Here is a 16,168-nt window from a genome sequence, read left to right as displayed (position 1 = left end):
CAGACCCCAGCTGGGAGCATAAACTTCCTGGTGGATTGTGCCCTTAGTCTGTCGCTAAAAATGGAAATTAAAGTCTCTTAAAATCAAAAGAACAGTGGAAATATATTGTAAAAAGAACTGAAGCTATTCCCCAAAGTAAGCAGGACAGATTATTGATGAGAGGCATATGAAAAATGAAGGGAATATTAGACAAGGAGAGAATGTTATAAGAAGAAACTTTGAATTTATCTTTTGGAAATTAATCACTTTTAAGAGTGAAATAAAAACATTAATAACTACTAATCCTCTCCTTGGGCAAGATTTAATTTAAGCGGAAAGAGAAAGTAACTCGAATAATAACTTTTCCCCACTCCAAGATATTATCAGAAATAATAATAAAAAGAAACCAATTCAAACTCTTGTAGAATATGGAGATTCGCCCCTCAATACCAACTTTTTGCTGTCACATAGTGCTGCTCAAGGCAGCCCTCAATTTTGGGAATGCATGAAAATGCTACCAGGAGAAGCAGAAAAAACCTCCAGGTGCACCCATAAGATCTGTCTACATCTAAATTTGTTTTCTCCTGCTCCAAAGGGTAGGACCCAAACCAATGGGCTGAAGTTACAAGAAAGGGGATTCTGACTCAACATCAGGATGAACTTTCTGACGGTAAGAGCTGTTTGATAATGGACTGCCTTGAAAGGTGGTAGGGTCTCATTCATTGGAGGTTTTAAAGCAGATGTTGGATGGCTATCAGCCATGGATGCTTGAGTTGATATTCCTGCATTGCAGGGGGTTGGACTAAATGAGCATCAGGATCTCTTCCAACTCAACAATCCTATGATTCTATATTTAGCTATTTCAGTTTACTGAACCCAGTTCTACATGGTGAAATTTCTTTTGGAAACCTGGACCCAATTTCTGCAAAGCTCTCGGAAGGCAAACACATTTGGTTGAATCCAAAGGCTCTGTTCCACACGCAGAAGGAGAGCTTTGCTCACTGAAAGATCCCCTTTGCTCTTAGAAGACTTTTTCTGTGAACTGAAATGCCTTCTATCCACTGAACAGACAGATTCTGATTATAGTACTTAAAAGAAAACAGAGGTTGCAAACTAACTTTATTCCATTTTATTTAAAAAACTCATTGTTTCACATAATGTATAGTCATTATAAAATCAGTTTAATGTGAATAAGTGCCCAATAAAAAAAAATCCTACCAAGAAGATATTTTTCCAGGGATAACATAGGCATTGTTCACAAATGTATTTACCTAGGAAATGCATATTACACGGATAATCTTATTTCCAAGAATAAGACTGGGTATAATTTGAAACAAAACAAATAGCTTGGCTCAAAAACAATCCCCTTTAATAAAAGGCTTGCAAAGGGCTTTATCTTCTACAATATTATGAACAGAAACCTCATGTAAACAAAGTTATTTAAATAACTATTAAAGATGCATTGTACATTAAATACTGCAAGCAAACCGTATAGTATTCTGGTCATTACTGTATGTAGCAAAACTGACTATTAATGAACTGCTATACATCAAAAGTAAAAAATCCAGACTGGGTATTTGAAGATCTCATCCTCAAAATGAGTGCTTATGCTTCATCACCAGCAATGTACGTTTGTTTACTGGTGTTAGAAAATGCCATCAAATATCCCAAAGTAAAGCTTAATTTCGTCATCATCAGAAAGCTGTTGCCTAGGAAAAAGAAAGCATCCAATAAACATTTCAGTTTACTATACCAAACCTTGTAAGATCAGATTATTTTATCTGCAGCACAATATATAGTGCTATTAAACCAAACTGTTGCGTTAGAATATAATTATTTGCATAGAATGCTCAAGAAAGTTACTTGCAATCTTATGACCTTTCTGAAATATCTATCTAGATACAATTATGCAGACTGCAGACCAAGCTTGGGCAGTACTTTCACAAATCATTTTCATTACCTGCGGCCAGCCTCTTCTGTCATTTTATTCTTACTTATAAGAAAGTCCTCCTTTCCAGTAACTTGGCAAGAACCTGAGGTTGTAGTCAACTGTACAGGTTTCGGTTTTTGTGGGAGATTATATTCTTCCTGAAAGCAAAACTGTAATGCAAAAATGACAAGAAGAAATGTGGATTTCAAAGCAAGTGGCCCTATCATTCCAAAAGTGTAATTTACATATGGAATATCACCTACATTTTATTGTCCTATTGTGGGTATTATTCAGAATGCCAGGTTAAAGAATTTACAAGCACAGTTTTTAAGACTATATACAGTAAGATTAGGTTTAAGAAACAATGTGTTTGTGCTAGCAAACAAGTGATTCCAAGCAACAATCATTGATCTGTTGGAAGCATGATAAACTGATCCGGAATATTGCTTTGTACAAACATGGGTCAAAGCCAGGGTGGTCTGAGATGTTTTGCTACTCTAGGAAAAACATTTTGAGCAGACACACACAAAATATTCATGTCAACATACATACAATGAGCAGATAATTAGAAAGCAAGATGATCAGATATCTACTTTCACTTACAATATTTTTATTGCCATATTCAGCAAGTGGTTTCACACTTGATGGTGGAGTTAATGATGGAGAGGTGGATTTTGGCAGGCAGATATCAGGTTTCTCTTTAAATATGGAAAAACTAAAAAAGAAAAAGAACCCAAAGCAAAATTAAATGTTTGGAAATGAAACCAGAAAATGAGAGTTTATATAAAGTGTGGCAAGACACTGGTAAAATGAGTCATGTCATCCTTTTAGGGCACTTTTATTTTGAGCATAAAAAATATGTATATTCTGGGCAGATGTAGAAAACATAGACATTCTTTTTATATTTATATCTTTTATATTTACCCATATTTAGGACATTTCTGCAAAGAGCTTATTTACAAGAGCCCCAGATCACTGAGAAAATACAGCTTTCATGGACTACAACAGCATGTGCTGGTCCTCAGCTCAGCCGAAATTGATAAATGTAAGGCCACTGTGGACTGGGCAACCTACATGGTAGGTTACATGTGTTGCCCTATAAAAGTACCTCTCATGTCTCTCTGGACAATTGCATGCCGAATCTTTCTCTAAAGCACAGAACTAGCTGTACAGAAATGTTCCACACCCACACACCCTTTTCCATAGCAATTATCCTCTACAACAGGGTGGCCAACCCTTCAGGTATTGCTAGAGGCCCAGCCACAATGGCCAATGGTCAGGGGTGGTGAGAGCTGTAGCCCAGCAATATATGGAAGGTCACAGTTTAGCCACCCCTGATATATAATGGTGTCCGTGCTCTAGGGAATGTTTGGTTCTGAAAGGCGCTTTCCTCACATATTCATACAGAGATGTGAATTTAAATTCCGGGCTTAGGTAACAAATCTCAATGACCACCAGTCCCCTTAAGTGACTGTGGGAACTGGCGTTCACTGGGCCTACTTGAGGTGTTTTAATTGCTCTCACTCACATGCCAGGCTGCTGGCAAAGGGCTTGAACAGAAAGCCCTCCTAGATGGGGGCAATCAAGTTTTCTGAGCCAGGCCTTGAAAGATCAGTCCAGAACATCAGGTGCAGTTGGCAAAAGATTGGCCTGAGGAGTATCTTTGGTTAGGCAGCTGAACAGAAGGGCGCAAAGAGAGACAGAAGCAGAGCATCCAAAACCAGGACCAGTCCTACCCAGCACATCATTGCTCCACTAAGGGCAAGTCTCACACTTTTAAGTGTCCTCCAGTAGAGTCCATTTCAAATGAAGGCGTGCAGGCAAATGAGAAGCCTTGAGCAGCTGGCACACCAATGCAGAACAGGATTCAGATTCCTCTCTGAATCGCTGATTTTAATTGCAGTCTAAGGGTCAAGAGCCCAGAAACATGTCTTTGTCCTCAGGGAGGTCAGCAAATTGTTCCCCTTTGGGCTATGTTTAGAGTGGACTTGAAGACTGCTGGTGTTCTCTTCATTGAAGACGCTTAGGTTCAACAGCATAATTAATATACTGCCATTTAAAAGCATTCCCATCATTGACCTCTGCACATTGCAGAGTCCGTTTCCTTCTCTCCAGAATCAGGTGGATATAAACAAGGCAGACCCTTAGTTCTCCCACCTGTTAGGATCTGGGCTTTTCCAAATCTTAAAAGGCTTTATCCTGTTAGGACTTTTTACTAGGAGCAAGAAGGAGAAAAAAATGTATAGAGCAGTCCTATGTATTTGAGAAAACAGAAGAAACATACTATACAGACACAGCTACATTACGTAAGAAACTATTGCACAGCATCACTTTGCAAAGTTTTCCGAATCAATGAAAATGTGTTTCTTCATTATTCATGGTTTTCAATTTTAGTGCCCTTAATCTAAAATTATTGTAACAGTTTGCAGGCAATGATAAATATATTGGCTCCGCCACTGCACCTGCATGGCACCAACTTGCCTCCCTTAGCCAGTTAAGCAATGCCGCTTTGCCCTGCCAGCTGCTACTGGATTGTGTGTATACACTATTGGCACCAAGTTACACATACCTTTTTAAAAGTGTACCAGGAGATTTGCTTTGTGCAGTTTGGTTCTGGGTGTTCTGGAAGTGTGTATTTATAAATCCCAGATGAGAAGATTCTAAAACATAAAAGCAACCCAAAACAACTTTCAAGTGGAAAGCAAACATAACTGAAGCATGATCTTAAGGTTCTAACAAAAGCAAATTAATCAGTTATACAAATCTGCTTCTCCAGTTATATTTTGCAAACAAAATGGGACCAATTTCATGTGGATTTTTATCTAAAACTTCAAGAGATAAAAAGAGGAAGCATTACTAGCAACTGGCAAAGCAACCCCAAACCCCATATACTGGAGTCCAACTGCCACCCCACTGAAATTACACTCATGGATACCTCAATAAGCGATCTACCACTGATGCTTCTTGCAGAGGTCAGCATCAAGTCCTGAATTGGATCTAATTCAAGAGGGGAGCTTGGATCCACTGGGTTCAGAGAAGCAGGGGCATAGCAAGGGGGGCATAGGGGGCGGACCGCCCCATGTTCCATAATGGAGGGGTGACAAATTATCAAGGAACAATTACAGTGGTGCCCCGCTAGACGAAAATAATTCGTCCTGCGAAAATTTTCATCTAGCGGGTTTTTCGTCTAGCGAAGCGGCAATGCAAGCTGCGTTTTCGCTAGACGAAAAAAAAAAGGTGAAAATTTTTTGTCTTGTGAGGCAGCCCCATAGACTTTTTCGTCTTGCGGGGCTGCCTTCCGCTAGACGAATGCCTTCGTCTAGCGAGTTTTTCATCTAGCAAGGCATTCGTCTAGCGGGGCACCACTGTACTGCCCTACTAGGGTAGTTCATAAAAAACTTTTTTTTTAAATGCCCGCTCCAAAGGTCTTATCTTACTATACTAGGGATTATATAGCTATATATGAAATTTCATGCATATCGGTTAATATATTGACCCTCCTCCACCAAAATAGCTGTTTACTTGGCTGTTTTCCTATGTTGTGAAGGCTGAAATTTCAGTTCAGTGGAACACTTACTGTTCCCAACCCTAACCCTGTGGAAAGCCATCTAATTAGACTTTAATTTGATTTTGAGATGTTTTTAGGAGGTAATTTAATTATTGTTTGATTTTATACCAATGTTATGTATCTGATGTTAGCCACCCTGAGTCCAACTTCAGCTGGGGAGGGCGGGATATAAATAAAAGTTTTATTATTATTATTACTTGTTATTATCCCTTTTCCAGAAAAACATCTACTTCTGCTTCATTGACTACGCAAAAGCATTTGACTGTGTCGACCACAACAAACTATGGCAAGTTCTTAAAGAAATGGGAGTGCCGGACCACCTCATTTGTCTCCTGAGAAATCTCTATGTGGGACAAGAAGCTACAGTTAGAACTGGATATGGAACAACTGATTGGTTCAAAATTGGGAAAGGAGTACGACAAGGCTGTATATTGTCTCCCTGCTTATTTAACTTATATGCAGAATTCATCATGCGAAAGGCTGGACTGGATGAATCCCAAACTGGAATTAAGATTGCCGGAAAAAATATCAACAACCTCAGATATGCTGATGACACTACCTTGATGGCAGAAAGTGAGGAGGAATTAAAGAACCTTTTAATGAGGGTGAAAGAGGAGAGCGCAAAATATGGTCTGAAGCTCAACATCAAAAAAACTAAGATCATGGCCACTGGTCCCATCACCTCCTGGCAAATAGAAGGGGAAGAAATGGAAGCAGTGAGAGATTTCACTTTTTTGGGTTCCACGATCACTGCAGATGGTGACAGCAGTCACGAAATTAGAAGACGCCTGCTTCTTGGGAGAAAAGCAATGACAAACCTAGACAGCATCTTAAAAAGCAAAGACATCACCTTGCCGACAAAGGTCCGTATAGTTAAAGCTATGGTTTTCCCAGTAGTAATGTACGGAAGTGAGAGCTGGACCATAAAGAAGGCTGATCGCCGAAGAATTGATGCTTTTGAATTATGGTGCTGGAGGAGACTCTTGAGAGTCCCATGGACTGCAAGAAGATCAAACCTATCCATTCTCAAAGAAATCAGCCCCGAGTGCTCACTAGAAGGACAGATCCTGAAGTTGAGGCTCCAGTACTTTGGCCACCTCATGAGAAGAGAAGACTCCCTGGAAAAGACCCTGATGTTGGGAAAGATGGAGGGCACAAGGAGAAGGGGACGACAGAGGATGAGATGGTTGGACAGTGTTCTTGAAGCTACTAACATGAGTTTGGCCAAACTGCGAGAGGCAGTGAAGGATAGGCATGCCTGGCGTGCTCTGGTCCATGGGGTCACGAAGAGTCGGACACGACTGAACGACTGAACAACAACAACAACAACAACAACAACAACAACAACAACAAGAAAATATGAAATAACGTAAAACCATTTTTGCAGGGAGGGGAATCAATGGGGGGGGGGACAAGAAATTTTTCACACCGGGTACCACCTGACCTTCCTACACCTCTGCAGAGAAGCCCTTGCGCCAGCCCTCCCCTTGCCATCAACCTGCAATTAGCAAAACTAAATTTCCTTCCTATTGGAACAAATAGGTGAGTGTCTAAAACTGTGCAGGGAAGAAAAGTAAGTCTGCTCCCCATCATCTCCTACCCTGGCTGGCATAAGCCAACAGAGCTTTGGAAGTGGCATCAATTTACCAGTCCCCCATCCATTTATTATAGTGTCATACAGACTAAGAACTACAGCTTATGTTCTGATATTCATCTTGAATATCACGAGCAAATTATGGTACGTTTTGCACTTTTCTTTCTCTCTCCCCAACAAAAGCCATTTGGCACCCCTTTGTATCTTTTGTATAGTATGGGTGGGCTTGGATACTCCCCCCCCCAGATGCCAATGATATTAATTCTACTGTGATAATGGTTATTTTATACATAAATGTATGTTACATGCAGCTGCTTTACCTGAAGTCTTAGTTTTCTCCATATCAGTACAAAATGTGCTGGCGTCCACAAGGCTACTGTCATCGTAATCACCCCAAACCTCATCTAACTCAAAGTTTACGCTGAAAGGTTCTGAAAACAAAGAGCTGCTTTTATCTGCATCAGTCAAGTTATTATTTATTGAAGATTCTTTGAAATTTTCATGTGAAAGCATTGTCCAACAGCTTCCTTCATTCCAACTTGCAGGTTGCTTGCTTACAACGAAACCTATAATTGAGCATAATAAAATAAAAAAAACAGGTGGAAGAGTAAAATAATTTCTCACAGTGGATTTTTTTTAAAGCTAGAGAATTTGTTAAATTTATACAAGAAGGCATGTGTCAACACTATTTTAGGGAATAGGTACACAGCAATAGGAATGTTTTTTTAGGTCTGAGCTACTTAATCCCATACTCATTATAAAATATATTCTAACTGCATTTGGATTACACACGCTGCAAAAATTATTGCCTTTTACTGATCCTAAAAATTCAAAACCATAAGGATGATCAAGAGACTGACTTGGAAATCAAGAGAGTTCTAGCATAATCAAATATATCATTTAGTCTCAGAAATATACAAAAGCAAGAATGAGCTAGGAACCAATTGACAACCAGGACAAAGATATCCCTATATTACCTGAATGTCCCCCATCGAAAAGAAAAAGCTACAAGGAAATCTCAAGCTGTCAGAAAATGAAAAGCAAAGCAAAACAAAACAGAGAAGTTTCAGCCAAAGGTAAGACACACTGATTTAAGTCACACTGATTGCAACTGAAATAATTTCTCCATTTGAAAACTATGGTATTTTAAAATGCTTAACTTTCATTGGATTGAATCCTAGAATCCATTTGCAACTTACCAGCCTCTTTGGAACCATCAGATTCCAGCAGAAAACTTTCCTGGAGAACAGGGTCATTCCTTTCTTCCAGCAACGGGTACCCTGAATGTTGTACATACCTTTATAAAAGCAGGCAAAATCACAATAAAGGTGTAAATTAAATCTTATTTATATAGAAAATATACATTGTGTTTGTTGATATTAAAATGAACAAGTAAACTGGGTGACAGACTATTTTTATGGCAGTACAGTACCTTGGCAATCTTGGAAGGGAAGATTTAGGAGTATAAGCAAATTGTTTAAGATCCACATTTTGAGATTTATTTGGCATCTGCATCTAAAATACAGGGAGAGATCATTACAATGGACATATATGATAGCATGGGTTTGGTTTATGTGTGTACAAATAAACCTAGAAAATGAATACTTCTGACACCTTGTCAGGAATAGGAAAGTCATATATGAACATTATTTTTCCCCACTTTATGAGAGGTGTTTTTTATATGGTTGAGAAGGTGTATAATTTTTTTTAGGGGGAAAAACAAATTAAATGAACAAATTTAGTCAGCAGAAGCTTGGAACTATGCAAGCATGTCAACAAGCCCAGGCTGGCTGTAATCTATAGTTTGTTAACCATATTTCATTCCCTATTATCAATTGTCCAAGTCATTCTCCTGCAAGGAAGGGAAGAGCAATTCCTCATTCCTATGTGTAACTCTGCAAAGGAGGGTGAATGAATGGCAGTTCTACAGTGGTACATCTCTTCAGCTTTGAAACCTGAAGGAAGGTGGTGGGAATCATCCTGAAGTTGCTAACATATGGTTGAAAAGTCTTCACTCTGCCCAAGTTTTAATTCTACTGAGTTCCAATAAAAGTATGTTAACACAGATATATGGTGTACCGTCTTTATTTGCAAATCTTGCATACCCAAATCAGGCAGCCAAACAATGTGTGACACTTGCATTCCAATCTTTAAGCTGTTCCATGATGAATATTTATTCCAGTCTTACAGCCTGATCCTAAATCAATTTTGCATGGAAATATACTCCAATGATTACAAATTATCTGAGAAAACTTACTTAAAAATAGGTCTTACTGCAATTTACAATAAAAGTTACTTTCAAAGAAGTTCCCATTAACAAGGTTGTCTTTCATCTTTTCTGGGTACCTTCTTAATCAATGCATATAGCTTTTCCTCTCTGCCAATTTCATAGCAAATGTTTGACAGCAGTAACCATATTACTCAGGGCCATCTTAAGCTTATCTGGAGCCGTGGTACAAGGATCCATCCGGCGCCCCCCACCCCCGGGCACGGTATGGCACTAATTTGTTGAGCAGCCTTCCCCAAGCTGGTGCCCTCCAGATGTTTTGTATTACAACTACCATCTGCCCTGACCAGCATAGCTATACTAGCTAAGACTGATGGCTAAGACTCTCCTGCTTTTCCAACAGCGACAAGCTTTGGCGGCTCCCAAATCTGGGATTGCCTCCCCCCGGTGGCGGGCTGGCCTCCTGCCGGGCTACCAATCTCGGCTTCTGTTGCACCACCGAGATCCCGAGTAGATCCTTCCCTGATTCCATCTTTCTGTCCGCCCCATCCCCTGCTGCGGATTCCCCGCAACAGTGCCCACAGCCCGAGGCAGGCGAGGGGGCACTGCCGGCGGGGCTGGCCAGGCGCAGCAGGCAGCTGGAGGGGGCGGCCCGATGGGTGGAGACGCTGCCAGTTGTGGCCGGCCTCCGCCTCTGCCTGCTCAGCCGAAATGGTGGGAGAAGAGGCGGGCGAGGGGGGCACTGCCAGCGGGGCTGGAGGGTGGCTCCTCCGGCAGGGAGGCGGCTGCAGGGGTGGTGCGGCATGGCGGAGGCGCCCTCCAGAACTTGCCGCCATGGCGCCTTGTGCCACTGGGCTCTATGGCTAGGACGTCCCTGATATTACTAATAAAAATGTTAACTGGAAATAGACAGACATTCTGTTAACAAAGTGCAAGCAAAAGTATTTCCGCATCTGTGCACCTTTAATCGTTTGGCTGGGGGAATGGCAGATTCTGTGTTTCTGTTCCTCAAATCAGCGAGATAAGAAGAAAACTCTGAATCTTTCCTCATCTCATATTTCTGTGAAACTCCAATTTTACCTTGAAAAAAAGATAAGGCTACATGCTTTGTGTCTACTTTCTGTTTGCATTCAATTAAAATATTTATGCCATACGTTAGGAACACAACATGGTAAGTTACAAAAATTTAAAAATATTCTTTGGTAATTCTGTATCTGAACAACCAAGACTGAACCTTTCTCTGTTTCTAAAGAGCAAAGTTGCATTTGTTTCATCTCAGGCACTTCAGAGGTAGTAGCTTAGACCACAAAGGCTTGCCTTAAAAAAGCAGACAAGTTCTGCTGCATATTTTGTATCAGGAAGCCATTCCTAAATCATGTTGTGCCCTTGTGTAATTTCACAGCCAGGTTTCCTGTAAATGTACATCCCATATTTTTTATCTGGCTAATGATTACCAAAATCTATGTTACCTGTACGGATGGAAACACTGAATGGCGGTGAGGTCAGGGCTGCACAGGTGGACTAAAGAGGCACTGATAGGAGTACCATATTGGTTCCACTGGGGTCTTCAGTGCCCCCCCCCATAGCATCCTGGTGTGCAGCACTGCTCCACCCACTACTGTGTAATGCTAAGACAGGGATCTTTGTTTCTCCCAGGTGCAAGTGGGAAACCGGGTGCAAAACAGCCCAACTCAGCATGGCTACAGTAAACCATTAATTACGGAACTGTGCCACTTGGACCTATACATTTGTCAAGTAAACTATTTCTGTCCGGTTAAGTAAACCTGCATTATCCAGTCTAAGGAATTATCACCGTTCTGCTATGGTCGCACATTAATGTCTTTATTCTGTAGTTCAAAACATCTACAGAGGGCTAGTTTGGGGACAGGATGTACAGACAGTCTTGTGGCTAAATGTTGATTGCGGGTGGGGCTCACTGCTGGGATCCCGCTCTTCTCTATATACGATGCCAACGTTGAAGTCACAGCAAATTACAGAAGCCACGGGAAAGGAATGTGTCCCGAAGCGCTTCTGGAAGATACAAAGGAGCTCTCCTGCTCTTTATCCCAGTAGGCAGTTGACAGCTCTTGATTTTGTGACTGCTCTGCGGTGAATTTAATCCCAGCAGCGAAGGTGAAGTAATTCACCAAGTGATCTTTTGAGTGCTAGGCAGTAGCGGCTGGCTGTGTTTCGGACCTGCCATGCATTGCGGCAGCTTACCAAGAGGGGGAAGGCAAGGCAGTGGAAGCTCAGCACAGTGTTACCTCAGTGGCGGGTTGCAGCAGTGGGAGCATCAGATTGGCTCTGCCGCTGCACCTGCACCATGCCAGGTTCCCACTGTCTTGTCCTTCCTGCTCTTGGTAAATCGCAGTGATGCACGATGTTGGGGGTCAGCAACACAGCATCACCCCCACCACAGCATAGCTCATGCTGGGGTAAGAAGAAGAGAAACGACTTTCCAGAAGTCCCTAAAAATATCACTCTAATATATATTTATGTTTTTAAAAAACCAAAGGCATATATTTTGTAAAAAAAAAAGTTATTTGTTTTATAAAAGCAGTATAAATTGCATGATGCCATATCCCTTGTACCCTCATCCCTCATTGTTTTGCAGCGACGTTCATTCTAGAAGAACTTGTGAGACATTCTCCACATCCTTTCCTGTGTGTGCAGTCCCACATGTGATATTGCCTCCAGCAAACCCACATTCTAGGCTCATAAAAGTGTTCAGATATGTGCAGAGCCGTACACATTTCAATGCTTACATCAAAGGCTGGATCCTCCTCCCTTTCGCAGGTAAAGGTTGCCAAAAAATGGATGAAACTTACAGCAGTCATGTCCACATATTTCCTTATTTTTGCAGTGATGGTTGCATTTCCTATTCCCGTGCTTCATGCTGAGGTTCCCTTGGCTACGAGGGCCTCCTAAAGTAATATATACCTATTTTAAAATATTGATTGTGATTATGTTCATTAGGTGACATATGGCAGTGGGGTGGAACTTGGTTGATTTTGAGAGCATACATTATCCATGTGATAATAGAAATAATTTGAAAACGTGAACATGTAGAACAGTTATTATGTACTTATCATGGACAATTGTCGGTTGTCCTGTCAGTCAATTTCCTAAGAGGGTAGGCAATTCCAGAGGTACTTAACCTTTATTGCATGTTTGCTATTACTTAAAGTGAATTGTGAGTCTATACTTAGTATTTGTTCCTATACTATTTTAAAGTTTAATGTCATAGAAGAAAAGCCATAAAAGCCATAGAGCATGAATATTCTATTTATCGCAACTCAGTGGCAATAAATGTCCCACTGCAGTGATTGAGCCTTTCACTGGAAAAGCTGTTCCTAATCCCAACTGCCTGTAAATAAATGCCATTTAAAATTAACAGGATGTACTTTCAAACAAGTACATTCAGAAATGGGGTGCCATCAGGTACGTTACTTTAAATCTATTTCACTTATTTATCAATTTAACCCCACCTCTTAAAACAAAGATGGGGCTCGGCTTATAATAATTAAAAGCAGAAGATTGTAGAATACAGCACCATTTAAAACATTTAAGGAGCCACAAACAGAACAAAAATCCAGCAATTAAAGGCAATTATACACAAAAAGGAACCTTCCCCAGATATACCCCCTAATGCCTGCTTAAAGGGTGGTCTTGGCATTTCTTTTTTGATGCTTTTCTTCTTGTCAACTCATCCCAGAGCCTTGAGCACTAAGCCCCCCCCCCCCATTGTTTCTAGTTTCCTGCAAACTTGGAGCAGGGCATCAGTCCCTGTGGATAAGGGCTTTGCCCCAACATCCCTGAAGAAGACTTGGGAGCCAGCATGTTGGTGGAGTGGTTTTATTTATTGAAATATAACACAAGATGTTCAAATCAACAGCCAACTAAACAGTGAAAGCAGTTGAGTTTATTCATCGTATAAAGGGGGAAGCACCCTCTTGCAACCCCTGGGTATGTCAACTGCTACACACAGTGGCTTCCTGTGTACTCTTCCCCCCACCTCCAACTGCTAGGGCTGGCTCAAGACATTTTGGCACCTGAGGCAAACCACAAAATGGTGCCCCCCTCCCCACTAGGGAAGAAGGAGTAAGTGAAGATCCGTGTCAGGAACAAGGGGATAGAGATCTACATCAGGATCTGTTGTCCCTGTGGATCCTACCACCTGAGGTGGTTGCTTCACCATGCCTCATGGGTGGGCTGGTCCTGGGTCAGAGCAGGCTTAAATTGCCAGGGTACAATTGCCAAGATAAGTGATTGGTCACTTATCCCTGGTGATCTACCCCCACCTACCCTTAGGGAATCTAGTGGAGCCTGCTTCAGGTAAGGGATGGGGTGTGTGCATTGTTCAAGGAAGCGCCATTGTGCAAGGAAAGGCATCCTCTGAGATTATGCTGCACCAACATTTTAAAGCCAATTCACACATTATGCAAGATTACACTGGGATTTGCTAGCAAGTATATATACAACTGTAGCCAATCCTGCCTCTCAGATCTGTTATTTAGTATGGAACTATCACTTACCTTTACTGATTCCTGCTGTTGCTGATCCTTCTGAGGAAGTGGATGAACATTCACTTTTTAATGTTCCATGTACGTTCAGCATTTGATTTCCAAATCTCTTTGGTCCAAGATAAAATGCCTTAAATTTTTTCTGGATATCTAGTCCAACTGTTGCAGAAAATATACATGTAGGTATGTATGTATGGTTTATTGAGTTTTCAAATATGTCTGTATTTATATAATTCTGCTCTCTTAATAAATTGAAAGATTAAAATGCCAAAATAACGCTATGACCCAAGCGCAAAGGAGACTGATGTCAGACCAACAGCTACTCTCCAGAGTCTTTCCTTCACCAGCTTGTTTTTTTATCTAAATATAATGGCCGCTTACCTCCTTCCTGTGTGAGCGGCGGTTGTGGCCCAATGCGGTGCCTCCCTCAACTCACTCCGTGGCACTGTGCCATTTTTGGTGATTTAGGCCTTGGGCACAATCCTATACCCTTTCATCTAATTAGGGAGGGAAGTGGTGACTCATCCCACCCCATATCCTGAGGCAGCAATTACAGGGTACCCCATTAGAGGGGTCTGGAGGGAAGTCTCTGTCCAAAGAGCCAATTGCATAGGGCTAGTGTGCCATAGGGCTTCCCTTAGCATTTGGGGTACCAGCTGCGTAAACCTGTGTTTTGCAATGGACCCACCTTCCCAAATACACCATGTCATGCCTCAGACCCCCAGCAGGGGCCTGAAAGGGATACACGCCCAATGCCTATGTCAAAGCTCCCTACATCTGAAATCAATAAAGTTGTGGCCATTTCAGGTCGTGTCCATTTTCACTTTTTAAAATACGGCATGTTAGATACTAAAATTGCAACAATTCTGATTTATGGTGTGATCTGAACAGTCTTTTTCAAGCAGAAAATGCTGCAGACATCACTGAAACAGCTTGCACAAAGCGGTATTTAAGGCAGTGGAAACAAAATGAATCCAGTATTGTCACGACAGCTTTGGAGTTTTAGCATATAGAGGTTAAAATCAGCACAATATTGGATCAGAAGCTGATTTTGAACATGCAAACATGAGGTTTGCAATTTACCTTTCCATACCTTAATGTGTTTTACCACTGAGCCATGGTTCCACCCCTTGAATGGAGCTACAGGTCAAATGAATGTGGTCTGCTTCCTACTGGTTACATCAGTCAGTGAGGCAGCAGACAGAAAAGGAGAGCATAGTTATGCAATTTTAAGTCAAGGGAGCTATGTCTGGATCCAATCCATTAAGTTTGCAATATATTATAGAAATAGAATGCAGTTTTACTTGAACAGAATTGGTTTTAAGACTTACATCACATAAATTAACTTACCATATTCAGAACTGATTAGATTTATGCTAAGCTCTTCAGACTTAACAGCTCTTCTCACTTCAACCTTTTTAGTCCAATTTCCAATTTTCAGCAAAGCGGAATCCCTGCAAAGTATCAATATACTGATATTAAATATGCACAAATGGGCAATTTTTTAAAGTTTTAAAATGATTTGAGTATACTCACGTAATCTTTTGCTTAAAAACCACCTGATTATCATTATCTCCTATTATTAAGGTCACATAGTGAAAATCTGGGGCAGTTCTCTTTGTCTGTAGCTGTTCAAAGTTCTTTAATATGACCGTCACTAGAATTTCAGCTACGGCTTCATTGTATTTTGTTAGCTTGAAAAAGATACATATTTTAAAAATAATACTAGTTTTTCACCTATTTCACAATGTAGAAATACAATTTTACTTTGTATATATTGGCTGGGTTCAAACATACTGCTAAAGTACGGTTTAATGTTATAAACGTTGGCATTGGGCTCTGACACGCCCCGTTCCCCTCTCCTCCAGGTTGGCCACAAGGAGATGGGAAACGTTTACTTCTGCTTTCAGATAACCAATATTTGTTTTGTCAAGTGCAAATCCAGTACTGTGGTTAGTCTTAATTAGGGTTAAGATAACAAGTCAACTGCAAACGGTCATTTCTGATTCTGGGTTTCTTCCCTAAAAACGTAGTTAAGACTACACTACACCATGGTTAGTTCAAAACAGTGCCTTCTACATCGAGCATGAAGGTTTGATAAGGGCTTCTCTCTCTATATGTGGCAATGTGCTTAGAAGTCTCTACTTGATCAGGAATCCTGATAAGACAAGGTCTCCAGTTGCACAGAGCCTTCTACATGCATTCTGTTGAACCCAGAAGTGGTCCCCTTCAGACCTTCACAATTAGTATGAAAAGTTCAGAGGCACAAGGACATTGGGTCCTGGGCTTCTTTCTGCATCCCTGCCCCTACACATAACCCTCACATGTTCAGCCAAATCCTGCAAGA

At 41.0% G+C, this 16,168-nt stretch overlaps 2 protein-coding genes across 2 annotated transcripts in view; both read right to left on the bottom strand.

Moving 5' to 3' along the window:
- Positions 1-1,093: 1,093 nt before the first annotated feature.
- LOC117047871 (probable ATP-dependent DNA helicase HFM1) lies at positions 1,094-10,134 on the bottom strand. The gene is made up of 7 exons (XM_033151100.1): positions 10,129-10,134; positions 8,504-8,586; positions 8,271-8,368; positions 7,392-7,637; positions 4,479-4,569; positions 2,513-2,624; positions 1,094-2,079 (listed from the first exon to the last, which is right to left on the bottom strand). Exons 1-7 carry the CDS (start codon positions 10,132-10,134, stop codon positions 1,936-1,938), a joined length of 780 nt encoding a protein of 259 aa, XP_033006991.1. The 3' UTR covers positions 1,094-1,935.
- Positions 9,383-16,168, bottom strand: part of HFM1 (helicase for meiosis 1) — a 50,627-nt gene continuing 43,841 nt past the window's right edge. The window contains exons 27-32 of the mRNA XM_033151616.1: positions 15,358-15,515; positions 15,172-15,275; positions 13,834-13,980; positions 12,127-12,222; positions 10,184-10,378; positions 9,383-9,493 (exon numbers count right to left, since the gene is read on the bottom strand). Of these exons, the coding sequence (XP_033007507.1) occupies positions 10,194-10,378; positions 12,127-12,222; positions 13,834-13,980; positions 15,172-15,275; positions 15,358-15,515 (690 nt within the window). The 3' untranslated portion in view covers positions 9,383-9,493; positions 10,184-10,193. The remainder of the gene's footprint in view (positions 9,494-10,183; positions 10,379-12,126; positions 12,223-13,833; positions 13,981-15,171; positions 15,276-15,357; positions 15,516-16,168) is intronic.

This window comes from Lacerta agilis, chromosome 6 (genome assembly GCF_009819535.1).
Source record: "Lacerta agilis isolate rLacAgi1 chromosome 6, rLacAgi1.pri, whole genome shotgun sequence".
Lineage (NCBI taxonomy): Eukaryota > Metazoa > Chordata > Lepidosauria > Squamata > Lacertidae > Lacerta > Lacerta agilis.
Note: the sequence above shows the minus strand (reverse complement) of the source record. Positions and strands in the feature narration are given on the sequence as shown.